The 26,416-nt window shown below is 53.9% G+C and overlaps 6 protein-coding genes across 6 annotated transcripts; 3 read left to right on the plus strand and 3 right to left on the minus strand.

Moving 5' to 3' along the window:
- Positions 1-925: 925 nt before the first annotated feature.
- On the plus strand, positions 926-6,138 carry Z520_00046 (uncharacterized protein; the record flags this gene model as incomplete). Its single annotated transcript, XM_016770567.1, has 2 exons — positions 926-5,567; positions 5,663-6,138. 2 exons carry the CDS (start codon positions 926-928, stop codon positions 6,136-6,138), a joined length of 5,118 nt encoding a protein of 1,705 aa, XP_016637477.1.
- A 671-nt stretch (positions 6,139-6,809) lies between these two features.
- Positions 6,810-8,147, minus strand: Z520_00047 (uncharacterized protein; the record flags this gene model as incomplete). Its single annotated transcript, XM_016770568.1, has 1 exon — positions 6,810-8,147. The coding sequence occupies one exon, from the start codon at positions 8,145-8,147 to the stop codon at positions 6,810-6,812; it is 1,338 nt and encodes a 445-aa protein (XP_016637478.1).
- Positions 8,148-8,515: 368 nt separating this feature from the next.
- Positions 8,516-11,002, plus strand: Z520_00048 (uncharacterized protein; the record flags this gene model as incomplete). The annotated part of the gene is made up of 1 exon (XM_016770569.1): positions 8,516-11,002. One exon carries the CDS (start codon positions 8,516-8,518, stop codon positions 11,000-11,002), a length of 2,487 nt encoding a protein of 828 aa, XP_016637479.1.
- A 625-nt stretch (positions 11,003-11,627) lies between these two features.
- Z520_00049 (carbamoyl-phosphate synthase arginine-specific large chain) lies at positions 11,628-15,658 on the minus strand (the record flags this gene model as incomplete). The annotated part of the gene is made up of 4 exons (XM_016770570.1): positions 11,628-11,735; positions 11,793-13,157; positions 13,518-15,199; positions 15,319-15,658. 4 exons carry the CDS (start codon positions 15,656-15,658, stop codon positions 11,628-11,630), a joined length of 3,495 nt encoding a protein of 1,164 aa, XP_016637480.1.
- Positions 15,659-16,682: 1,024 nt separating this feature from the next.
- Z520_00050 (uncharacterized protein) lies at positions 16,683-19,340 on the minus strand (the record flags this gene model as incomplete). The annotated part of the gene is made up of 4 exons (XM_016770571.1): positions 16,683-16,769; positions 16,830-17,057; positions 17,109-17,176; positions 17,228-19,340. The coding sequence occupies 4 exons, from the start codon at positions 19,338-19,340 to the stop codon at positions 16,683-16,685; spliced, it is 2,496 nt and encodes an 831-aa protein (XP_016637481.1).
- Positions 19,341-20,826: 1,486 nt separating this feature from the next.
- On the plus strand, positions 20,827-24,223 carry Z520_00051 (uncharacterized protein; the record flags this gene model as incomplete). Its single annotated transcript, XM_016770572.1, has 3 exons — positions 20,827-20,976; positions 21,066-21,477; positions 21,657-24,223. 3 exons carry the CDS (start codon positions 20,827-20,829, stop codon positions 24,221-24,223), a joined length of 3,129 nt encoding a protein of 1,042 aa, XP_016637482.1.
- Positions 24,224-26,416: the final 2,193 nt, after the last annotated feature.

Genomic DNA, 26,416 nt, shown 5'->3' on the forward strand with positions numbered 1-26,416 from the left:
CCTTGGAAAGCAAGTGAGGTTGAGAGAGCCTGGAGAATATTGACCCATCACGTGACGTACAAAAGTACGTTGTCCGGGGGTGGGCGCCAATGCAACCGGCAGGGAGGTTCTGGCGAGGCACAACCGAGATCTGACGTCGATCTTTGCAGCTGCGGCTTGGGCTGAACAAAATGTTCCTACAATTTCTTCTCGGTGTGATACGGCCGAGGGCGGTCCCGAGGGCTGGGGAAAACCCTATGGGCAGTGTCGCATAGGTCTCCGGTACCAGCTCCGCACATTTTCGAGGCTCCCCGGGCCCGACAAGTCGGTGGTCGAGACATGTTGATATTTGATGCTTCAAGCGTGCTGCTCGCGACGAGATCTTCTACCTGTTGGTGTTAGCAGCATCGGCCACTGCTATTGGCTGCAGCCCTAAAAAGTGGAGGGCTTGGCGGGCTTGGCGCGGTGAGTGGCTCTCAGCTTTGGCCTGCGCTAGCCCCAAACACGCCTTGCGCCTCTGGAGTCTGGCGAACTGCGCAACCCCCCAAAGTCGGAGGTGAAAGGTTTGGACTCCCACCATCCATCAAAATATCATCGACTCACAGTCCTGGCAGTCGAATATGCATCCTCTGCCATCGCAGCCATGACCTGGGAGTCACTGTGATACCCTTTCGCCCTGTCTCCCCTTCGATTCCTCCATTGGATTGCGACAACGACCCGCTCTGCTGACAGACGCGCTGTGGTCGCTCATTGCAGAGTCATTCACCATCCCTAATTCAAACGCCCTCGATCCTGTCCCGTTCGATTCTTAACAAGGTGAAATTATTCGAGTCAGTCTGGGGCATGCTTTTGGGCTGCAGTTATCGCCGAAACATAGCCTCCTGAGCGATTCCGCCGCCCAACCCAACCAACTCCATCCAAGTGCCTCTGCAAGTGAACCGCTACCATGCCTGCAGGTCGCGGCAGCAAGAGGTCTCTCGAAGAAGTCGTCAATTACGAGGACTCGGATGATGAAGACTATGATGATCGGGCAGCCGGGCCCTCGAAGTCTCGGTCTGCCAAGTCTCGGCGGCGAGGCGCTCCCGTCCGCAAGAAGCGAAGAAGAGGATACAACGGCTCCGATGTCGACAGTGACTCGGACGAGGTCGTGTCGGATGAGGAAGATTCATTTTCTGATGAGGAGGACGATGATGACATTGAGACAAACGCGATAGGCCGACCTGTTCGGAGAGCTGCCAAACAAGCCGTGAACAAATACGAAGAAAGTTCGGAGGAAGAGGAAGATGAACTTGCCAATTCCTCAGAAGAAGACCGTCCACGTCGCCAAGCCAAAACACCTCCGCCCAAAAAGTTGATCGTCGTCCTCAAGACCACCCCTGCTCGTCCCACGAGATCTTTGCGAAATAGGAGCGGAAGTCACAGCGTCAACCAACCCACCACCTCATCCGCACCCCATCCTACATTCACGCGAAAGAGCAGTCGTCTTTCTCACGACCCCGAAGAGTCTCTGGTGAAATTGACCGATTCGGGCAACCACGTCGAGGTCGTGCGCGAAGGTTCCCGGGATCCTGAAGGCATTCCTGCAAGAGCAATGAAGGGTGGAAAGGGCCTGAAATACCCCTCGAAAAGTACGATTAATGAAGAGTCACAGTCCCAGCCCAAGGAAGAGGAAGTCGAAGAAGAACTTGAAATACAGGCATCACAGCATGAGGTTTTGGAAAGTGATCCTCAAACCATGGAAGAACATGCAGAGGAAGCACTGCCACGCATTGTTTCGGATCTTGTGGCTATGGCGGAAGCTGAAGGTGTCGAGAGCGATGGCGACTTCAATCCCGAACCCGCCGCCACGCAGGAAGAGGTAGCAGTGGAAGTTGAGAAAGCAGACGAAGAAGAAGAAGAAGATGATGATGATGAGGACGAGGATGAGGACGAAGTGAGACCAGCACGGGGCAGGCTGACCCGTGGCTCTTCGAAAAGAAAAGTCGACTCGCCTGAGTTTCAACCACAGAACTCGCCCAAGCGACTGCGTGGGCGGACCCTGAGAGGTGAAGCCAAATCAGGAGCATCGGGCAGTCGTCGGCGAAAAGCCCCGGACGAGAGCAGTGATTTCCATCCTGAGGATGAGACCGCCAATCAAGACGACCTTTCGAGCTCCAGCGAGTCCAATGCATCCCCTCGCAAAAAGAATGGCGACGATGACGATTACGAGAGCGAAAACCAAGGTCGCAGATCTCGACGCCTCCGCAGTCAAGCAGTATCTCGCCAACGTTCCGAAGTGAGCGACGAGGATCTGGCTGCAGAGGTCGCAGAGCTGAAGCGCGACGGCAGGAAGCCAAGACGCCCTAGAGAGGAAGAGATCGTCTTTGAGCCTCGCGGTCGACGAGGCGGGAAGAAACCAAACTATGACCTCCTGAGGAATCTCGCGCCCCTCGAGGAGGAGGAAGAAGCTGCCCCGTCTCCTTCTGCACGGGCTCGAAAGACCGGCGGTGGCGGTTGGAGCCGGAGTCTTTTCAACACTTACGGTCCATTTGGTGGTGGCGGCGGTCTGCCACCTGTGCTAGGAGGAGGCCCTCAAAGGGCTCAAGGTGGCGTTGATTCCGACAGCAGTGATGATGAAACGATGAAACAACCCAAGCCGTTGGGCGGTACAGTAGGAATGACTCCAACGACTGCTGGAGGCTTCAATCTCTTCCCTCAAACACTGAATACAGATGCGGCCCAAGCTGCAGCTGGCACCCCAGCGAATCTCGGCAAGATTAAGGACAAGCAGGCGCTGGCAGACGCTGATCCGCTCGGAGTCGACCAAAACGTGACTTTCGACAATGTGGGTGGTTTACAAGGGCATATCGATCAGCTGAAAGAGATGGTTGCTCTGCCTTTACTTTACCCGGAGATTTTCATGCGATTCAAGATTACTCCTCCCCGTGGGGTTCTGTTTCACGGCCCGCCCGGGACAGGTAAGACGCTTCTCGCGCGAGCATTGGCTACCAGTGTCAGTTCTCAAGGCAAGAAGGTCACGTTCTACATGCGCAAAGGTGCCGATGCCCTGAGCAAGTGGGTTGGCGAAGCTGAAAGACAATTGCGGCTACTCTTTGAAGAAGCCAGGAAGAATCAGCCTAGCATCATATTTTTTGATGAGATCGATGGTCTAGCTCCTGTACGGTCGAGCAAACAGGAACAGATTCATGCCTCCATTGTTTCTACGCTGTTGGCGCTCATGGACGGGATGGATGGGCGAGGCCAGGTTATTGTTATCGGTGCTACCAATCGGCCTGATTCCATTGATCCGGCATTACGAAGACCTGGTAGATTTGACCGCGAGTTCTACTTCCCCTTGCCAGGCACTGAAGCCAGAAGGGCCATCATCGACATTCACACGAAGGGCTGGGATCCCCCTTTGCCCGAAGCTATCAAGGATGAGTTGGCAGAATTGACCAAGGGGTATGGTGGTGCGGACTTGCGTGCTCTGTGCACGGAAGCTGCGCTCAATGCGGTGCAGCGCCATTACCCTCAGATTTACAGCTCGAACGAGAAGCTCGCCATTGACCCCAGAAAGATCGAAGTCACACCCAAGGACTTTATGATTTCTGTCAAAAAGATGACACCTTCGTCGGAGCGATCGGCGTCGTCCGGCGCAGCTCCCCTACCGCCTAGTGTGGCGCCTCTGCTGCGTTACCAACTGGACCAGATCAGCCAGCTTCTAGCAGAGATACTTCCGCAACGGAAGAGACTCACAGCTCTGGAAGAAGCTCAATTTGAAGACGCTGCCGACGGTCACAGTTTTGGTCGGGAAAGAATGCAACAAACATTCGAGACTACCAGAGTCTTTCGTCCTAGGCTGCTGATACATGGCAAGATGGGCATGGGGCAACAATATGTCGCTTCTGCTCTCCTCAATCACTTTGAAGGTCTCCACGTCCAGGCCTTTGATGTCCCAACATTATTCAGTGACACGGCGAGTTCACCCGAGGCCACGGTCATCAGGCTGTTTTCCGAAATCAAAATGCACAAGCCGAGCGTCATCTACATCCCCAATGTGCAGGAATGGTACAACACAGTTGGTCAGACCGTGATCTCTACTTTTGTGGGCCTTTTGAGATCCATCAAACCGACTGACCCTGTTTTGCTACTTGGGTTTGCAGAGGGCGAGTACGACGACATGGAGGACAGCATGCGCCGCGAATTCTTCGGATATTCGAAGAAGAACCAGTTCCAGCTGAGGGAGCCCAATCATGCAGAAAGGTCCGAATTCTTCCGCAGCATCAAGGAGTACATTATCACGGCACCAGATGATTTTCCAGATCCGGAGCATCGAAAGAAACGTGAATTGGAGAAGCTTGCCGTGGCACCGCCTGAACCGGAGAAGCCGAAGAATGCATTGAGCAAGGAGGAGCTCAAGGCACAAAAGAAGCGTGATCGTCAAACTCTGAACATGCTCAAGATTCGACTGCAGCCTATAATGGATCAAATCAGGACAAAGTACAAGAAGTTCAGAACGGGCGTGATTGATGAAAGCCACATTCGCTACCTCTACGACGAAGCTGATCCAGGTACTGTGACATCTGATCTGCACACTGAAATTCTGGCCAGAGCTTCATACCGACCGTTCGAGATTGGGAAGGACGCCCACGGTGTGCCGGGCTTGATTGATCAGGCAAATGGAAACTTCTATTACAACCTGGACTCTGTGACCATTGAGAAGCGTTTGAGCAATGGATACTACAAGCGACCGAAAGACTTTCTGGCTGACATCAAGCGCTTGGCCAAGGATGCAAAGGCGATTGGCGATGAAGATCGACTGCTCAAGGCCAACGAGCTCTTAGCAAATGTCGAGGTGGATATTGGATCCTTGGAAGTCAGTGAACCTGCCCTGACTGCGGAGTGCGAACGTGTTTATCAGCGAGAACTGGAACGGGAACGAGAGGCTTTGGAAAAGGCTGAGCAGACCAAAATGCCTCCGCCTCCTAATGTGACCAATATTGCTCAGGGTTCGGGGACAACGACCACAAATGACACTGGCCCCATCCTGCTCGGCGAGCCCATGCAGCGTCGTAACGACTTTGCTCAGCGGCTTGCTCCGACATCCGACCAGGCCAAGTCAACCGAGTCGATCGTTACGAACGGCATCCACCCTAGTCACAACAATTCAGAAGAGTTGACAAATGGATCCCACACAAATGGGCACGAAGTCGATGTGGAAGGGGACACACCCATGGGAGGCGCAGACTCACACCCATCTTCTCACAACAAGAGCAACGAGACGCAGCAGACACACACGACGAGCTCTTTTGGTGCACGTGCCTCTGCCCAAACAAGACCATGGCACGCATACACAGCACCGTCGCAACAGCTCATGAAAGAATCGGGGATGTCAGCGCCGCCGTCCCAGACCGGAGCCTTCACCCCTATGCCTCACGGGAGCCATCCAGGGGAATTCCAGAACGATGCCAGCACAACTCAGTCACCGAACGACAAGAAGACATCATCCAATAATACGCAGCAGGAGATTCAGCAGGACTCGGGCCCTGATCTCTATCCATTCGAGGAGAGGCGGTCTGCTGGGGGTAGTCAGATTCCATCCACTCAAGGTACGTGCACTCCTTTTTTCACGCAACAGCCTTCTTCCAAATCGTATACCACTCCGTTCGCTTCTGCATGAATCTGACATTGAACGCCGCAATAGGGCAAAACTCGCAATCACAACCTGCTGCTGCTGGACATCCCTCGTCATCGCAAGGAGCAAACCAAGATTCCAGCTCACAGCATTCCGTAACCATGCCTCCTCCCATCGAGGCGCGGTCTCAGCGGCATTCTAATGCCAGCCGCATCGACGACCTCCTCAATCCTTCTGCATCCCCAGAACATCCAACATCGCCGCCGCCGCCGCCACCCTCTCGGCCCAATTTGGTCCAAGTCGAGGAGCACGCGCTTCAAAATCTGCACACCGAGATTACGGATCAAACTAGCGGTCTGTCCGTGGAACAACTCGAGCAGGTGAACAGTGTGCTGATGGACACGATCTGGAGGACGAGGAGTGAGTGGGACAGAAACAAAGTGAAAGAGAAGGTGGCAGAGGCTTTCAATGAGGTTATGGAGGACATGGCTGGCGTGGGACAGCGGTTTGGGGAAGGGAGTTGGGGCCGCAAGGCGCAGGTATGATTATCTAGGTAATTTCCGCGGATCCAAAGAATGACGACGGCGGGCCATGCAAGGGGGTGTATACTTTTTGGAAAAACTCATGCAGATTAGGACCTCGGGGAGGATGCGAAAGGCGAAAAAGCGAAAAAGCGAAAAAAAGGGGGTCCGTCTCCCTTGGCTTATTCGGACAACTAAAATTGGATGGATGGCTCGCTTTTGATCAAGATGTCATGTATGTATATGCGGGTTACTCAAAGAGCAGAAGAGAAAAAAAAGCGTCGTCGGCGCCCAAACAGTACCTAGGTAGCCCAAGCGGGCTTGCGTTCATTTCAATCCCTGCTCTCTCTCTTCTCTCCACCCACTTGAGATGAATGTCTGCGTGTAGGTGCTTGGGCCGATAAGGGTAGAAAGAGAAGAGAAGGGAAGGGGAGTATGAGATGTTATTAGGAGTCGGTTCGGACAGGTCCACAAGGGATGGGGAGGGATTGCTTTACGTACCCATGCTCCATTAGGTAACATCTATTTCTAGTTCTATATATACCTAATACCCTTGGATTCCTCTGGTCCTGGAGCTAAGTGTCTCGGGCGGCAATGTTGACGACGCCCGTTCTACCCAATACATGACCATATCGTACACGTCTCCACGTCGTCTCGTCGTCTCGTTTCCGCTAATGTACGCAACAGCCGAGGGTTCATCGTGTCTTCGTCTTCGTCTTCGTCTTCTCTTTGTCTGTTGGCTTCGCGCGAGGTCGTTTCGGCCCGGGCAAAGCGTACAGTCCGCCACCCACAAACACTATCACGGCGCCCATGACCACGCCCAGAGGGAGTTGATTCCCGAACAGCCAGATGCTCAGGACCAGACTGACGAGTTTGCGGATGTTGAGGACGATGGAGACCGTCAGAGAGGACGACTGCGCCGAGAGCCGGTTGACGCCGATGATGCAGAGTAATTGCGTCGCGGCGTTGAGCAAGAGCAGGATGAGCGGCCGGGGAACAAGGGCGGAGAAAGAGGCTGCGTCTAGCAGCCAGGAAGATGAAGATATGGGTGCTGGTGCTTCCGTCTTTGATGACGGGTTGTTGTTGTTGCTGAGGTCGTGGCCTGGAACGGCTAGGAGATTGACAAATTCGAAAAAGAGCGGTCGGATTTGACTGACGAAGTAGGGCAAGGACATGGTGTGGCTGTAGAAGAGCGTCTCCGCTGTGATCTCCCCAGACCGACCGTGGGTTGCATACATGTCGTCGGTGTAGAGGCCCATACATGCCGAAAGAATGAGTGCGGACGCAAGAAGCACGAAGCCGGGGGCTTGAGACGAGAGTACCGAAACGGCAGACGTGGTAGAAGCGTGCTCCGCCGTCGTCGAACGGTAATCATCATCCAACTCTTCGACAGCTGCTGCACCGATATCGACCTCCTGCTTAGACCACGTGTCTGCAAAAGCCGCCAACACAACCCCACCAAAAAGTAACATGACGGCCACGATTTTCTGCACGGGATACCGACGTCCCTTCCAAATCCTCCCCGCGAGCATGGTCGTGACGGGCCCAGCGCTCCTCAGTATAATATGCAAGGGGACACTGATCCGGTATTTGAACGCCTTGTTGTTCAGGATGTTGATGCTCAAAAAGTAAGCGGTGTAGACGACCCATTTTCGGATGGGGATGTTTCGTTCTTTCAGGTAGAGGTTTCGCAGTCCGCGACGGGGGGAGAGATGTCGGGGTAAGGTGAACAGGGCGACGAGGAGGAATTGGAATGCGGTGATGAGAGATCCGGACGAGGGGGAGGCATGGATGATAGATTCGAGGGTGTAGACGTTGGAGCAGCAGCCGCCGAATATGAGCATGAGGGTCGGAGCCCAGATTTGCAGAATGGACGGCAGCGTGGCTACGGATGTCGACGGTGAGGACGGCGGATTTGGAGCAGGAGGAGTCGCCGCTCCATTCTGGACTTGATGCTTCTGGTTCTCGTCGCCATCGTTTTCGTCCTGCTTGACCCTCCGGCGAGTGCGTGTCGAGTCGTCCACAGCACTCATACTTGACGGAACGGAGGTGACGAAGATTGTGGTCGCGGGCAACATTCTGGTCGCCGTCGTCATTGAAGATCGCGAACTCACGTGCGGTTCGCCGTAGACGGTGCCGCTTTTACGAGGTACAGCCTTACAGGAAGGCGCCAGACCCCTTCGAGGCCAGCCTTGTTCTTGGGATTCGGATAATCTCTGCTCCGGACCCCGATTGATCCGCCCTGGTCAGCCTCGCATCCCCACCTCGTCGTTCCGGAACTTCTTTGTTTCGGTTGGTGGAGATGCAACCTCTCACCAGTCCAGTATGAAGAGAGACTATGTGACGAACATATCGCTATCTTTTTAGATATATGAGAGTTGCCCGGAGACGAGACTATAACATGTCGGCAGAAAGCTCAGGTCTTTCCTCCATTTCACCATTTCAGGAATATGAATCGGAAACCATCACCGGCAACGAAAGACCGGCAAAGAGACAAAAGGTAGCTGCAGCGTGCGACCAATGCAGGGAGAAGAAGATCAAGTGCGATGGCCGGAAACCGCTGTGCCGGCCTTGCGAGCGAAGATACGGCGCGGCAGCTCAATGCGAATGGGGGTTGAGAAAGACGCGCAGTATCGGGGCCTCCAAACTGGAGATCATGCGACTACAGTCCCGGATCGATGAACTGGAAAGGTCAGGCCGACGAAAATCGAACCAGCCAGAAGGCGCCGAACACCAGTCTCCGCCTCAATCGACGTCAGATCGGAACCATGACAGTGGCGCAAATGCGATGATGGGGCTGATGGAAGAAGGCGAACCTGCTGAGGCGGGCGTCGTAGGCGATTCGAGCGCGGCGAGCTTCATGAACCGCATCAAAGCCGCACTGGACCAGCAACTGACCCCAGATTCCGCCCAACAAGCATCCTCAACGGTGTCTCCGGTACCAACCGGTTCGCAGCGACAAAGACGGTTCAAGAACCCTGACTATGTCCTTCCTCCCAGACAACAGGCCGATCGGCTGCTGGAGGTATACTGGAGGATCGTCGATCCCCTCTATCCTTTTGTTGACAAGGATGATTTCATGGGCAAGTACCAGACTCTCTGGACTGGGAATCCCACAATGGATGACGAGGTCTGCTTTATCTGTCTCCTCAACGCCATCTTCGCCATCTCCTGCATTTTGGACTCGTCCATCCGCCCGCCAGATCGCGTCAATTCCGGCGAGGGCTTTTACAAACGCGCATTGGTATATTTCAACCTCGAATTCCTGCAGTTCCGCTCCGTGCACACCGTCCAGTGCCTCCTGCTCCTCGCCCAGTACCTCCAGAGCACTAGCGAGCCGCAGCAATGCTGGCTGTTCGCGGGCCTGGCCATCAGGATCGCCCAAAGCCTCGGGCTCGATCTACCCTCCACCAGTACCCGGACTTCCAATGGCAAACCGAATGAGTTGTTCCGCAAGGTCTGGCACGGCTGTGTGCTCATGGACCGAACGCTGTCCATGACCTTCGGACGTCCCGGAATCATCACTCCGCAAGCTGCTGTTTCGGTGCCTAGGCCTCAGCCTCATCCCGACTCGAGCGAATGTTCGTGCCACACAGACCACTACGTGTATCAGCCGTCTTCCCCCGATCTCCACTTCTTCATCGAATCTCTCAAGCTGTACGAAACCATGAGCGAGACGATCGTGGCCCTCTACAGCCCAACAACATCAGCGGAGGAGTCTTCCGATCCAGCAGAGGACAGCTACACTCGCTATTTTGGCGGCAGCCTGGGCGCAAAAGCAGCCGGGACCGTGCTGGAGATGGACAGCAAATACTGGATCTGGCGACACCGTCTGCCCTTCCACCTCCGGCATTCTCCCAAATCGTCATCCGAGAGCATGAACCTGATTCACGCCCGGCAGGCCAAGGTGCTCTTTCTCCGATACTGTCACATTCGAACACTGCTCTTCCGGCCAGTCCTTTCCCGCTTCTGCATGACGAGCAGCCAGAACGACGACCAAGAAGACCTTCACGTCGGCGGAGGCGAAGACACCCTCGCGCGCAAGCTCGCCCTGCAGTGCTCGGTCATGTGCGTGCAAAGCGCATTGAACACGGTCGACCTGTTCGGCAGGATCCACGCAGAGTGCCGTCTAGAGCTGCTCGACGATCTCCTGCCTGCGTGGTGGTACAGCATCTTCTATCTGTACACTGCAGCGACGGTCCTTGTCGCCGCTCGGCTCAATCCAACGGTCGAGGCCGAGGTGGGCGGCGACGAGGTGATCATGAGTGCCGCTCGGACCGCGACGGCCGCGCTGCAGAGGTACGGCAGTTTCGGGAAACACGCCAAACGCTGCGCCGCGGCCATTGCGCTGCTGTTTGATCAGATCCCTCCACGCCACCAGCCATCGCACAGAGTGCAAACCAGGACGACGCCCTCGGTGCAGGCCCGGCGCGGCAACACAGGCGACAGTGGTGGGAATGTGCGACGGTCAAGACTCCCGCCGAATGCCGACGGTGGCGATGTCCATCCCGATATCACGAACGGCGGCTCCCAGGCTTGGACGACATTCAATCACCCCCAAACCCATAATCGAAGTACACTTACTACACCCCCCGCCACTCGTCCTGCTGGTAGCATGATTAGCAGCGCCAATACCAATATCAGTACCACCGCGCCAACGCTATCAAGCAGCTCCTTCACGACCACCACCGCCGGACCCGACCACGGGAAAACAACCGCGCCGGCATCGGTACCGTTCATGCTGAGCAACGACAGGGGCAGCGGTGGCGGTGGCGTGCCGGATTTGTCGTCATCCAGCTTCAATCTCGACTTCGACCTCAATCTCGATCTGGGCGGCGACATGTCCTGGCTGAGCAGCATTCCCTTCGATTTGTACGGGGAGCTGTAAGGACAGGAACAGTAGTGTTCTTGGGGGAATGCGCCGTCAGCATCCACCCTCACCGCCGACCGTCGTATCAGCAGACAAAAATTGAGTCTTGAGAAAACGTACTCCAAAAGGGGGGAAAGGAAGGAATGCTGATGGGCGATGATCACGATGAGGATGGACGAGGTAGTTTGGGAACCTTACTTGGTAAACACAGTATGACTCCGCCCGCTGCTGCTACTGCGCGTGCGGAATTGCAAGCCAAGCAAAAGGGGAAAGAGTCAGGGGCCGGCTATTCGCTTGAGAACGACGAGGCTAGGCAACAGCACAAGTAAACTCCTTGGATGCTCGTCAACCAGTACCTAGGGACTCTATGTCACGCTCACCTGGCACACCCGCTTTTGCCCTCCGACAGACTATCTAGGTACCAAATCTGCTCGTCCTCTTTAAAAGCGTAACCGGTACGAGACATGCAAGATACCCTCCGATCGCCGCCATCCTGTGTGGTCTAGAAAAACTTTTGATGTCTGTTGTAGACTTTTTGGCTCTTTCACAATTGCTGCCCAAAATATCCCAATTGCCAGTCACGTCAAATCCCCACCGAGGCTCCTTTGCCCCTGTTTTGTGGTATGTATTGGACCCCCCTTTATTACATCATCTTCGAACCAGCAAATTCGCTCCAGCTCTTAACCTCGGGAGGGATTCCTTCCTGTCGAGGAAGTTTCGCATTCATGCATTGAGCAAACAGTAATGCAGTCTGGGAGAGTCTGAATTAGTCATGGTCCTGCAATGGCAATGGTGGTAGTGATCATACCTTGGGCTCCATGAACAGAGGGACACCAAAGTCCACAGCGTTCCTTCTCATCACATAGTCTTCGTCCACCAATGTCTTACCTCGGGACTTCGCAATGTTGAAGACCCCCTTGATGTCGTATTTCTGGAACACCTTCCGGAGCGCGTTCTTGTCCGTCGTCGGGAACTCAATCACCTCGATCGATGCACCGGACTTCTCCAAATGCTCCTTCACCTGCTGGCTCGCGGCATAGAACTTGTAACCCAGCGGCTGGAGATATTCCACAATCTTGGGAAGCTCGGGAAGCTCGGTGGATCCGCCAAGCAGGATGCCCTCGCCAGCTTCAGGCATACGGAAGTTCATGGTTGACTGGAGAGATGCCCAGTACGCCTCGATTAGGTCTTTTCCAAAGCACGCAATCTCACCTGTGCTACTCATCTCAACGCCCAAGAAAGGATCAGCACCCGCCAATCGAGTCCAGGAAAATTGTGGAACTTTGGTGGCCAGATAGTCGCGTTTTGTAGCCATGAGATCTTGAGGCTCTGGGACGTTCTGACCCACCAATGCTTTGGTGGCAACGTCAATAAAGTTAGTCCCAAGCACTTTGCTGACAAAGGGGAACGACCGTGAAGCACGAAGATTGCACTCAATGACTTTGAGCGCAGGTTCTTCACCGCCTGCGTCAGCCTTGATGATCTGCATGTTGAAAGGCCCAGTGATATTCCAAGCTTTGGCGACTTTCTGCGCGATCTCCTTGACACGTGCCATTACTTTCTCGTCAAGATTAGCCGGAGGGAGGACCAGCGTGGCATCACCGGAGTGGACACCTGCGGCTTCGACGTGTTCCGAAACAGCGTGCAGGATCAGTTCTCCCTTCGATGCCACGGCGTCAACGTCAATTTCCTGAGCACCCTCGATGAATTTCGTAATCACGACGGGGTGATCAGGGGAAACCGCCGAGGCAGATTCCAGTTTGTCCTTTAGCTCTTCGTGCGTATAGATGACGGACATGGCGGCACCGGAAAGAACATACGAAGGTCGGACGAGGACAGGATAGCCCACAGAGTCAGCGAAGGCCTCCGCGTCGGCCACAGAGGTCAACTCTTTCCACGCAGGTTGATCCACGCCAATCGAGTCCAAGATCTGCGAGAACTTATGACGATCTTCGGCCTTGTCGATGTCGACGGGGTTTGTGCCGAGCACGTGGGCCTTGCCTTCTTCCTGTAGCCGCAGCGCGATGTTTTGTGGTAGCTGGCCTCCCACGCTGACAACAACTCCCGAGGCGCTCTCAAGCTCGTAGATATCCATGACCCGTTCGTAGGACAGCTCTTCGAAGTAAAGTTTATCGGCGGTATCGAAATCAGTGCTGTAGGTCTCGGGGTTGTACTGGGAACGAGAAAACGATCAGTTCATATTTTTTGTTAAAGAAATAAAGATAACAAAAGAAAGTCCAAGTCCAAAAAGGGTCGGCATGGTCCAGGTCAGGACCCGCCAGCGACGGCGACGACGGCAGCAGTAGCCATGTTATTACGATATCGCTCGGTCGGAATGGTCAGGAGGAATCGTAGAGACTGGTTCCAGCTTGTCCTTCAATGCTTCGAACGTGTAGATGCTGGACATGGCGGCACCCGACAGAACATATGACAGTCGGAGGTCCAGTGTCCAACCATAGAGCAGGGGCACAACCATTGTCTATCCAAGGTGGCTGCGTCCAGTTGGGCACATCAAAAGAAAATACTGACTTACATTAATCATCACTGTCTTCTGGCCCATACTGCGAAGAGACAGTGTGGCATTAACGGCGCACCAATCGAATTCGACAGAAGACCCAATCCGGTAAACCCCAGATCCAAGAATGATAGTCCCTTTGTCTTCGAAAGTAACATCGTGAGATGAGGCATTGTATGTGGTGTACAAATAGTTGGTATCGGCGGGAAACTCGGCTGCAAGCGTATCAATCTTCTTCACCCAAGGTCGAATACCGAATTTCTGTCGACGAGCTCGGACTTCTCCTTCAGTAGATTTGACGTACATTGCGATCTGCTTGTCAGAAAAGCCTTGCTTCTTCGCTTTGAGCATCAGCTCGTGCTTAATGCCGCTAAGAGAGCCGATCTCTTGGATTTCTGTCATGGTGTCCTTGAGGTTCTGCAACTTGTGGAGGAACCACTTATCAATCTTGGTCAGGTCGTGGATCTTGTCCACCGAGTAGTTCTCGTGAATCATGGCTTGTCCAACAGCCAGCCACCTTCGGTCGGTGGGATTGCGAAGAACGTCGTCCAGATTGTCGAATTTGTCGCCTTGGAATCCCACATACCGGGGATCGACCTGCCGGATGGCTTTCTGGAATGACTCTTCAAAGGTGCGACCAATGGCCATGACTTCTCCAACAGATTTCATGGCACTTCCAATGTCCCGCTTTACGTGCTGGAACTTTGACAGATCCCAACGAGGGATCTTGACCACGATATAATCCAAGCTCGGCTCGAAATTGGCGGTGGTTGTCTTGGTGACAGCATTGGGAAGCTCCGGGAGAGTGTGACCCAGGCCAATCTTTGCAGCTGTGTAAGCCAGAGGATAGCCGGTTGCCTTGGATGCAAGCGCTGAAGAACGGGAGAGACGAGCATTGACTTCAATGACGCGGTAATCGAGGCCGTCGGGTTGGAGTGCGTATTGAACGTTGCATTCTCCAACGACTCCCAGGTGACGGACAATCTTGATGGCCGCTGTTCGTAGCATATGATACTCTTCGTCACTCAGGGTCTGGCTCGGGGCGACCACAATGCTGTCGCCGGTGTGAATGCCAAGGGGATCAAAGTTCTCCATGTTGCAGACGGTGATACAGTTGTCCTCAGCATCGCGGACCACTTCGTACTCAACTTCCTTCCAGCCTTTCAGAGACTTCTCGACTAGAATCTGGGGAGACAGAGATAGGGATCGGGAAGACAGGTTGCTGAGCTCCTCGGGGTTGTTGGCAAAACCTGATCCCAGACCACCGAGAGCATAGGCTGAGCGGACGATGATGGGGTATCCAACCTTCTCAGCAGCGTCAAGGGCTTCCTCGACGGTGCCCACAGCAATGGACTGGGCAATTGGGATGTTGATCTCGTTGAGGGCCTTGGCAAACAGGTCTCGATCTTCACTGGTCTCGAGAGTCTTGATGCTGGTTCCCAGCACCTTGACGCCATAGCGATCAAATATGCCCATCTTGTTCATTTTGACACCCAAATTGAGGCCTGTCTGGCCGCCAAATGTGAGGAGGATTCCATCTGGTTTCTCCCTCTCAATAACGTAGGTCACATATTCGGGGGTGACTGGAAGGTAGTAGACCTCGTCGGCGAGCTTGTGGTCGGTTTGAATGGTCGCAATGTTAGGATTAATGAGGATGGATTTAACGCCAGCTTCTTTGAGTGCTTTGAGCGCTTGTGACCCTGTTGCCGCTGTGAGCTTGTGATCCAAACCTGCTGTCACCATATGCCACTTGGCAAATATGGCATGAAAGAATTTTGCATGGGACTGAGTCATAACTGTCTGTCTTGCGGGCACGTACCAGAATAGTCAAATTCTCCAGCTTGTCCTATACTCAAACCACCACTGCCAATGACTATGACCTTCTTGACATCGACCAGGTTCTTGCCATACTCGATGGCACCGCTTTCCAAGTAAGCCTCCGGACGAGGAGCCTCTTGTACCAGAGCCCGCCGTTTTGTAGACCTCGTGAATCTCTTGACTTGCTGCCACGACGGTGTCTTGGAATTTACCAGGTGCTGTCGGACAGCGAGAGAGGGGACTCGAGTAGAGAATGGTCGGGCCGAGAGTCGGGGGACAGGAGCACAGTCTCGCAGCAGAAGGCTGCTGGCCTGGCGCAGAGCTCGCGTGGTCGAGGCCATTGCGGTGGGAGCCAATGGGTGATTGCTGGCAGGCGAGATAGAACGAGTGTTCTACTCAGTCACTGCACGGAACCAGCTCAGAATAGTTCTCGACTTGAGGACTTTGAAGCAAGCACTGCACATAGATTTGTCGAGAAAACGAAGCTGAGAATAAAGCAGCGCTGGAAAAGGATTCCCAAGCCCCCCCAAAACACTGGGCAGCGAAAAAAAAGTGCGGTCACGGTCGGCTGCGCGAGGCTTTCAGATTGCGGGAGCCAATGGATAAGCTGCAGGCAAGCAACTTGGATGCTCCGACGTCAGTGGGGGATGGAGAGATAAGAGTTTTCCTTTCTCTGCCTCTATTCTCCCTCTTTTGATGCCAAACAACATGTAATAATTACTAGTACTCGGTACTGAGGTGAGTGAGATACGATGTCCTTCCTACCTAGGGAACTACTATCAGGTGGTAGCAGGCTCGCAAGGCCTCTTCTACACTCATCTGCCATTCGATCTACGCGACTGGCAACCTTGAAAAATTTCTTCCTGTTGCGTGAACCAGTCACTTTTTTTTCCTTCTTCGCCCTCTCGGCCTTGGATCACCATGAAAAATTTTGTCTGGGGAAAGGAACCTTGAAAGCTGGGAGGCGTTAGTTGCGGCAGAATTGGAGCAGAATTGGAAAGCTTGCAGAGACGCTGCATGCTTCTAAACTCTTCTCGGTCACCGCCTTGGACATCCACAGCATCTTCCACCAAGGGATCAACTTTTTGGAGCCTCCAAGAACCAACCATCTCTCTTTGCCTTCGTGCCTCCACCCCTCTTGCAGCTATCTACCAACCAAGCACAATCTTTGTCGCTGTGATGCTGGTAGCAAAATCTTCTCCTTGCGTCATTTGATCGGAGCTGCATGTGGTAGACTGGTACCGTAGACATAGACTGCATACATGGGTAGAGAAAAAAAAAAGTTACGTTTTTGGTTGCCGTTCGATCTACGGACTTAGTCTACGGCTAGAATGCCCAAAAATTTTTGCCATGCATTCCTCGCACTCAGTCATTCAGTTTTGTATAGTTGGCCGGGAAAAGTCCAGTGTGACCGTTGTATTCGCCATGCCACCAGTCTTCGTCAGGAAATGACTGAGGGATCCATCGTTAGCAGAGACTCAAGTGGACAACAATCGCCATGTCAACACTTACCACGTTCGTGATGATCGCGTTCTCGGGGAATGACAACTCGTTGTCCTCCCCAGCCTCATAGTCGTAGAGCGCTGTTGCTGTTGCCCCTTTGGCCTCGGCAGCTGCGGGAGCGGGCGCGGGAGGAGTTGGCTCTGCCGCGGCGACGGGAGCAGCAGCTGGGGCAGGAGCAGGAGCACCGCCAGCATCGTCGTCCAACAGGGTGAGATAATTGCTGGGTACTAGTCCGGTCTGTGTTCGCGTCAGAATCACTACTCCTCATCCTTGGGAGGGTCAACTTACTTGTCCTGCCTCGTTCTTGACCAACCACCAATCTGGATCAATGCGTTGAATGTCCGTCACCATTTCACCTAGAACGGTCAGCAACAGGTCTGTCTGTCGAAAAAGGTGAAGAGCAATACCTTCGCGCAGTGATACTTCGTTATCCTCAGCTGCCTCGTAATCATACTCAGCCCGAGCGCGTTCACCGCCAGCTGCAGGGTTTGGCGCGGGAGCAGACTCTACTGCTTCAGTGCCTAGGGTACTGGCTGCCGCAGCCACCGCCGCTGTTCTGCCCAAGTCAGGGCCTCGAGCTGGTTCATCCTCCTCTTCTCTTGCCGCTGGAGTGGGGATTGCACGCGCCATGGAAGTTGCTGGTACCACAGGTGGAGGAGATAGCTGCTCCTCATGGGCATCAGTGACATCCGCTGAGGCGCTGACTGGCATCGCCACGCGGATAGGAGAGCCGCTCGGCGCCTCTGGCTCCTCCTCCTCCTCCTCGGGCATGGGACTTCGTGGTTGTGCAGGTGGTGGAGGTAGTGCTGGAGCAGGCTCTTCCTCTCTAGCTTGCGGCAGGGGCAACCCTGGGATTGGAATGCCCCGGTTGGGTTTGCTGCTTGTATCGGGTTCCGGAGCCGGTGGCGGAGCGCGGTCAAATGTCGCCGGAGCTCCCATCGGCGGCGCTCCGCTGAAGCGATCTCGGATCGAGCTGATTCCCCCGACTGGAGAAGTCGGACCCTCTTCTTCCTCGACTGCCTTCATGCCTTCGCCGGTCACTTGTTGGCCGATACTGCTGCGGCCAGTATGCGTGGTTTGCACAGGAGCCCACGACTTGCCTGTGTAGCCGCTCTTCCAGCCGCTGTCCCCGCTCTTTTGCGTTGCGATCGGTGTCTGTCCGGTATAGCCAGAAGGCGATACGGGGGCTTCGCCGGAGCCGCTCATGCCTCTCTCACGAGCCTTCTTCTCAGCCCACAGCTGTGCAGGCGTCTTCCCACCTTGGTCAGCAAATGTCCGACTCGCTGTTCCCACAGGCGCAGCTGGTGCCGCAGGTTTTGCCTCGAAACCACCAGGGAGCGGTGCTCTGGTCCCGGTGAAAGTCGAGCCGCCACCAAACTTATTGGCCACTTTGGGTTTGGGAAGCGATGTCAAACGTTCAGGCCCTTGCGAAAAGGCCGCTGATCTCTCTGCCAGCGAACGACTGGGCATCTCTGGTTCCTCCGAAGGTCCGGTTGATGGGCTTGAGACAGGAGGCGGCCGCGAAAAGCCGCCCGACTCTTCGGGTCTCTGGGCTTTGGCGCGAATGGCTGCAATGTCGACCTTGCCAATAGGCTCATAAGCACCCTTGACGGGTTCTGGTCTGTCATCCTTCAGGGAACCTGATTCCTGAGCTTGACGTCGAATGGCCGCAATGTCAACCTTCCCGATGGGCTGGTATGCACCTCTGACCACCTCAGGCCGATCGTCCGCCTGGCTGCTAGTAAAGGGCGACGGGGCAGGCTTTTGTGAAGTAAGGTCTCTCATATTGACCTTTGTAGGCTGATAAGCTGGCGCGACCTTCTCAAGTTGTGTTCTCGTGACCGGAGGAGCGTCCGTGCCCCAACCATCCTCATCCACATTGGCATCTCTTTTGGGCAGATTGCGCGCTACAGGATTGTAGCCTCCTGAAACTCCAGAACTCTGGGTAGGCGTAAATACAGGTTTCGAGGCAATTGCGGGTTTGGTTGCGGCAACTGGAGGAGGGGCAGCCGCAGCAGAGGTGCTTGACGAGTATTTAGAGCCCGAGGCATCCGCGACTTTCTGGATGATACTCTCTGGGGTGAGGTCGCGGTCTGATCTCGCAGTGATTTGTACGTGGTAGCCATGCAATAATTTGGCAACTGTAGTCAGGTGGCTAGTGAAATAGCCTTTGGTTCGTTCGGGGACACCTTCACCACACCAGGCGATGAGGGCACTTTTAGGAAGACCCGTGTTGGAGTCCTTGACCTTGACAAAAGCAAATTGAATGCGGCCATCGGAGAATTCGTCAACCAGATCAATGAGCTCGCCTTCTCCTGTGCTTTGTACCTTCAAAACGCTCTCTTTATTTCCCGAGTCCTGCTGAAAAGCATTCGCGAGAGGAGCCGAGACTGAGAAGAGGGCCCATTGGCCATAAGTGGGCGAGGCTGCGGCGGGACCGGTGGGAGGAGGGGCATTGACAATTGATTGATAGCTCTTGGAGATTGAGGGTCCGTTTGTCGAGGTGTTGAGAGAAGCCATGGCTACCCAGAAAGGAGGCTTTGTCGATGTGGTCAAAATAGACCCGGCTGCCTTGTGGTTGTGTCTACTTTCCCGTCGCTCTGAACGACCTGCGTGTGGCCGGCTTGGGTGGTCTTACCGGGAGATCAGACAAAAGAAGGATGAAATAGCTCTTCGCGGCAGCCTACAGGATCCAGCAATGAAATGCGTGGACAATCAAGATGGAGAATTGAAAAGCAGCTTACTCTGCATGGTCGTTTAGTGCCATTGGAAGTTGGAGTACGAGGTATGGGGGAGCAAGATGGTGCCTCAGCTTCGCAGTTTGATGATGGCATATGCCAAGACACTAAAGATGAAGAGCATCATGTGATCCATCCCAGGCTGCACTTCCCTTCCAGTTCCCTCACTTCGCAACTGCGCCCTCCTCATCCCCACCGCAATCGTATCCAGCGCCCAGGGTTCAACACAACGACAGGAGGTCATTGATGCTCATTTACTTGCTCCTAGAATCGGCTTGTGCATCTCGACTTGACCTCTACAGCCATTTGCCGGTATAGACCTCTCTCTGCCACGATCCGCTGCTGAATAGCCCGACGCTTGACTGCCCTTGATCGAGCCCAAATACCTCAAAGACGCACCAGCCACGGACACTCCTGCTTTAGTCGACAGAAAGCGCTTCTGAAGGTTGACAACTCCGATCCTCAGATCGCCAGCACCAGCATATCTCCAGGACTCCTCTTTCCTGTCGTGCCGAATACTTCAGAATCAACAAGGATAAGGTTGGAGCACCACGAATCCTGCAAAGTCGTGCTCCTCGGGACGACGACACCATCGCTCTCTGTTTTTCGAGCATAGCAATCGCTCTGCTCGAAATGTTTTTCTTTCTCTCTTCATCAGACCCAGACTGGCTAGCACACTTGGCTACCGGCTCCTGGCGCTGATATTTTCGTTTCTCAAACAGGTCTCATCTGTTGAGTATTTCCTATTTTTCTTCCGCAAATGTCCTCCACAGCTGCGTGCCATGGACTTCAACGGTGGATCGACTTTCGCTCCTTCGATAAGGCAGCGAAAGAGACCTAGGTCTCCAGACCTTGCAGATCTTTCTGCCCTCGGATTTGAGTATGGACCCATGGCTGTGGAGCGTCCTGCGACCGCCATTTCATATGGCGCCGATACGGAGCGGAGTAAACGGCGGAAGCTCTCACTTGGAACGTCGGGCCTTAGCTCTCCTGCAGGCCCCAAGCGAGCCTCTTTGCGCCAGCCTTTGATGTTGGCGGAGCTACCTTGCGAGATCCTGCAGCATATTTTCACTTTCGTTGATCCTATTTCTCTTGGACGGTTGATTTGTGTCAACCGCTCCTTTCGTTCACTTCTTGATCCCGCATGTCTACTGCCACAAAAATCTGCGTCTAGCCAGTCCATGCATTTGACCTTGCGGAATCAGGACCTTGTTTGGGCCGCATCGCGAAGATCGTTCCTTCAGGGTTTTCCAAAGCCGATGGACAAAATGACAGAGCTGGAAATGTGGAGACTCATCCGAGGTCGCACATGCCAATTCTGTGGGAAAAAAACGGCTCATCAGCAGCGACTGTCGGTATCTGAACCCTGGTATGCCGGGCCTGGACTGGATGGCGTCCGGCCTATCTGGCCATTTAGAGTCAGGACTTGTGGCCGTTGCCTGCAACTCAGGCTAATAAAAGTGAGGTCCTTTATTCTGAATCCGGTACAGTGTCTGATCTCCCATAGGACGCAGAATTGATTGTCTCTACTTATTCGGCATTAAGGCCCGGTCTGCCTTTCGCGATCTTGACACAGGAGTTGAGTTATATTCCATCCACGGTCATCCAGCAGAAGTCACCCCCTCCAAACCTGGATCTGGTCAAATACTATTTCCGACCTCAGTTTGAAGAACTTCAGTCCGAATTCCATGATGTGAAGGATTTAGGAGCTGCTGCAGTCGCAGAATGGTATAAAGGTCTTGAGACCGTTGGTCAGCAAAGCAACGCCGACGCTGCGCGTTTCGAGCAATGGGAACTCCAAGGTGGTCTGTCAAGAGTGTCCACTGTACAGGGCCAAACTGGAAGCACCCTCATTCCGTCGTCGATGAGCGTTACGGCTCATGCAGACCTCATGCAAGCATTTGACAATATCCAACAGAGTTCTGTGAACTCTGCCGTTGGAACACCCTCTTCTGGCAACTTGTTCTCGGAGCTTTCCACTGCCGGCATTCATGAGGGTGAGTGACAAGCGGAATCTTCTCAGTTGTTTCATTCATCCCAGTCATAGTACCTTTGGGATATTCTCATTTGCAGCAGAACTAATAGTCATCACGTGCAGATCCTCGACACCCATCCGCTTCAACCCAAGGATGGTCATTGCCACATTTCTCTGCAGCTCCGGGACCGCCCTTGGCAGCCGTCGGCCCTGGTCCTCTTGCCCATCCAGCGCCGCCTGTCCAGCCTCCAGTGCGTCCTCCGCGGCAAAAGACCGAGCGTAGTTTGAAAGAGGCAAAAGAGGCAAGGGCTGAACGCCGGAAAGAGATTGAAAGACGCTGCCTTGCTCTCGAGCCCCCAATCATGCCGTCAACGCTGGCTTACATGGATGCGTTTCAAGCTGCGATCTTGATCTCACGTCCACTTGATGACAAGGCATGGGAGATATTGAAACCGCGTCTTCTAGCGCAACGTGCAGATGCCGAACACCGAGAGAGTAAACTTGCACTTCGAGATCCGAACATACAACTCCAAAAGCGTCAGCAACTGGAAGAGGAGCAGCGTGTTGCGCAGGCAAATGCAAGCCACATGTGGATCGAATTGAAGATCCCTGCAAGAGACAAGCTACAGAGATATGCCCAGGATTTCATACAACAGACATGGTCGGATGGTCGTGCTGTCACAAGGGCGACTGCAAGTAAGTTCGCTGCGGAGGTCCTTTGTCATGTGCGACAACGCTTCGACGAGGTCGTAGCTCAAGAAGATAGAATGCTCGAGCTGAAAGGAACCGCATTTCCGCAGGACCAGGCGTCCCTTGCCTGCAGGAAATTGACACTCGAGGATATGAAATGGGTCTATGAAGAATTTGTGAAGCCTCACACCGACAAATTTGGAAAAGAGCTTTTCCTCTGCCACGTGTGTGACATCAACCAAAAGCTCTTCGCATTCGAAGCGGTCATTCAGCACTTTGCTGCAAAACATACGAACTCTTTCAGCAGTGGTAACAGCATCGTGTACTGGAAAGCGGATTGGCCGCTCGAGCCCCCCTTCGATCCACATCCAAACATTCCATGGGCTCTCGAGGTAACTGGCACTATGTCTCGTATGCAACCACATCAACAAGCCCGCCAGGGATTCCCAACTCGCGGCCCGCCGTCGTCAATCGAGAGTGGACCTAAAGGTTCGGACACGTTTCTCCAACCTGTTACAGCATCACAGTGGTTCTCTGGATCATCACAACACATCAACCAGAATAGCTATTCGGCGTCGGCGAGAATGCACTCGCTTAACGCTGGACGCCTCCCTCCAGGACTCGAAACAAGAGACTTTCGGGATAGTGTTGCCGGCTCCTCCATTGCTAGATCCGAAGTATCTGGATATACCAACGAGGACGAACCTGGGCCTCGTTACCAACACCTGACATTTACGCGCCCCGCCCCCTCCAACATTCAATACTACCAAGGGTCATATAGTGGCGGTAAAGCTGGTGATGAAATAAACAGGAGTCATTCAGGCAAAGCGGTTCCTCGACGGGAGGAACCACACCATTCTTTCGAGACTGGACGTGGTTGGGAAACTTGGAAGCAGCAAGGGCCTATCTCCCACGGTTCCATGATCTATTCGTACGGAGACGGCTCTTCCAGGTTTTCGTACGGGGAGTCTCTACAAAGAGACGGCGGGACCTCGGTCGATGGAACATCTGAGGCTGGGAGGGCTAGCAAAGCCACCAGCCGCTTGTCTTTGCGGCGGGAAACACCTTCCGAATCAAGAGCGCCAACCAGCGAGATCGAGACCTCGAGAGACCAAATTCACCAGGCCGCAACCAACGCAGCAGTGGAGAATTTCCTAAATAACTTCAGTCCCATGGTTGTTGAAGATAGTATGGATGCCGCGAAAGACGTTGCTGCGACCGCGCATGCAATTGACCTACAGCAACCCCGCAATGTGCCGGGATTACACTCGACTGGTATTTATCCTCAGCAGCATGAGATCCGGGAGGGTTTGGACAGCCGCGCAATGGGCCGCGTCTCTCCTCCTTCTCGACAAAGGCGACCTCTCCCCATAAGAGGGCATGAACGGCCGACTGTGTGGGCTGACGACCCTCCAACGCAGCTCCGCTATAGCCCTATGCCACCAGACCGCGACCGTGAGTTTACTAGGGAATTGGCTCACAGTGGTAGATACGAGGGCTCCGGACGAACACTCCAAAGCCGCTACGATGCTCCAAATGAGAGTATGCGGGATGTGGCCGCAGGCTACGCCATGCCTTCATACGAGCCTCAGTATTTCTACAGTCATGACGGAAGACGATATGTAGAACTAAGTGAACAGAGTATGGAGAGGTATGCACTTCGAGCCGGCGATTTCTCCGAACGATATCATGAAGTCCCGGAAGTTGGTGGCTCAGATTACTTGGACAACAGACGGTACTTTCTAGAACGGCACCTCGAACACGACGACCGTGTCCGTGCTGCTTCCAGAGAAGATCGACTTGGTGATAATAACTACCACTCCGCTCAGATTCGAGGACCACCTTTTGAATATGATGGTCGCTACTCTCACGAAGAAGTCACATTTGAACCACACACGCGAAGTGGAAGAATCAGCACTCGAGAGATCACCTATGAGCCAATCGAGCAACCAAGGCGGTACACTCCACGATCTTTTGGCACAGGTCGCTCTGGGGAATGACTGCTCTCTGCGCTGAGCGATTGGTTCCAGAACGCTCGATCCCCAATGGAAGTTAAGGAGGAAAAGCTGACGCATTTTTTTGCCTTGCGAAATTTTTTTTTTCCATGTGGACGTTTGGGTACTGCTTGGGAGCGAATGGAACATATTACATCGCTCCATCAGGGTCGGCATGTATGCTGCTTTGTTGTTTTGAAGAGATACCCCTTCCACGTCTTGTTTCAATGACGGAATGCTTCTATGCTCTATAGCTACACTACTACCGAGAGGACAATTATACAGGATATATTTAGCCATCGCAATGGGCACGCACTGACATGTTCCGGGAGGCGTCGACTTTTCCGTTCTTGACGTTTGTGAAGCTCTCAGGGCGCCAGTGCAATGACCTTCCACATTTTCTTGGAGCAAAGTGAACAGGAGGAAGAAGTAGCATGTGTCTTTTGCCCTGGCAATTGGTAACACCTGGCTGGCTTGCTGGGTGCCTGGTAACCGGAGACAAGATCACAGCACGTGGGCGAGCAACTTTGCATCATATGTGACGGTGTGGTCCAGGCGGAGGCTACCTGGCCTAGCGCACAAACCCATGTCTAAGAGTTACTAGGTATGCGTGTATGCCCAACGTGAGGCGGCCTCTCCACCCTACCATGTGACTTTGCTTCCGCCTCCTGTATCTGCAACTATATCCGATCTCGATGGATAGAAGTTTGGTTAGAGCACCAGGAGTGGGTAACTGGTCACAGACTCACAATCACCCTGGAAGCGATCAAGCTGGGCTCTGTGGAGCTGAGTTAGGACTGTCAACGTCACGGGCGATTGAAGCCCAGGGTTCTAGAGCTGTACTCGGTACGAGTGGGAGGTGCTACGTGCGCTTATGCACGGGCGAGCGGGTTGAGCAAAGGCCTTGCTCGCTAGTGAGGCTGAGATTCGGATTGCTGGCCCAACGCTGTGTCGAAGCCTGTGATTGGTAAGGCCAGTGCGTCATGGTCCTTTCATGTGATACGGTGTTTCTCGCTGCTGGTTGGTGACGGTCACACTTCATGGGAAATGAAGCAGACGCCAATGCTCCTCATCTTTGACGGCCTCATGATAATGAACCAGGTTCACAGGCTCGGATACGACTGGGAAACGAGATTACTGCGGTCCTAGGAGTATTTTTGCAAGGGCGCAAGAGAGGAGATGGCGGTGGCTTCACCGCGACTTCGGGTCTCCCGGGAAAGCCGTGAATGACTGAAAGTTCGGGTGTGATGTGCCTACCGTCTTAATTTGGCGCAAACGGTGGGCTATAGCCTATGGGTCAGGGAATAACCAAGTAGTCGACAGATGCCGAGTCAAGAATAGTGATGCAAGGCGGTGACAGCTCGGGTAGCAATTTGTTGATGGTTGTCAAGGCGTCCGGTGTGGCTTGAGCATGGGACTGAAAATGGATTTGTCGAAGATGAAGGCAGGAGAGGCAATCCATCGTCAGTTGAAAGCGTACCAAAGGGACGGTTCAGATGAAGCTGATGGCTTGCAGATGCGAGGCGAGAGATGTCATGCAGTCTAAGCGAGAGCAAATGGTGGTGAGAGACTGAGATGAGGAGTGAGGGAGAGGAGCAGAGGACCGAGTGAGTAGTATCGTGTCTCTAGGCTGAGGATGAACCTGGGGGGACATGCTTGCGAGTAGTACCCTAGGCTGGGGTTAGCTAGGTAGGCTGGGCTTAAAGTGATGGCCTCTGGGGACACATCACCACAGTTAAGGTGTGTAGCACAGGCGCCCAAGAAGCAACCCCATCACTAAGGTACCCTACCTAGCTACCTACCTAGGTAAACACTCATCAAGTCCACTGGCACTGGGTGACTGGCTAGCCTGGTAGCCTGGTGACAGCCCACTCCTAGCCCTTTAGCAACCGAACCATGTTGTTTTGCCTCCCCCCCTTCCTGCTTTTGCCGGGCATCTCCCCCTCTCCGTTACTTTCTTCCCCCCACCAAATGCTGCTGGCTGTGATGCTGGCTTGTGATGCTCCTCCTTCCGGCCGGCCTCTCCACCTTCAACCATCTTGTCTATCCCAACCAAGAATCCATCCAACCATCATCGACTTTTCTTTCATCCACCAACTATCCATCGTCCTTTCAACCTTGTCCATCCTCTTGTCGTGTTGGCACCTGCAGCGCGTCCCCTTGACTATTCTACTATAGGATCCTTCCATCCTTACTTCT

This window comes from Fonsecaea multimorphosa, assembly GCF_000836435.1.
Source record: "Fonsecaea multimorphosa CBS 102226 unplaced genomic scaffold supercont1.1, whole genome shotgun sequence".
Classification (NCBI taxonomy): domain Eukaryota; kingdom Fungi; phylum Ascomycota; class Eurotiomycetes; order Chaetothyriales; family Herpotrichiellaceae; genus Fonsecaea; species Fonsecaea multimorphosa.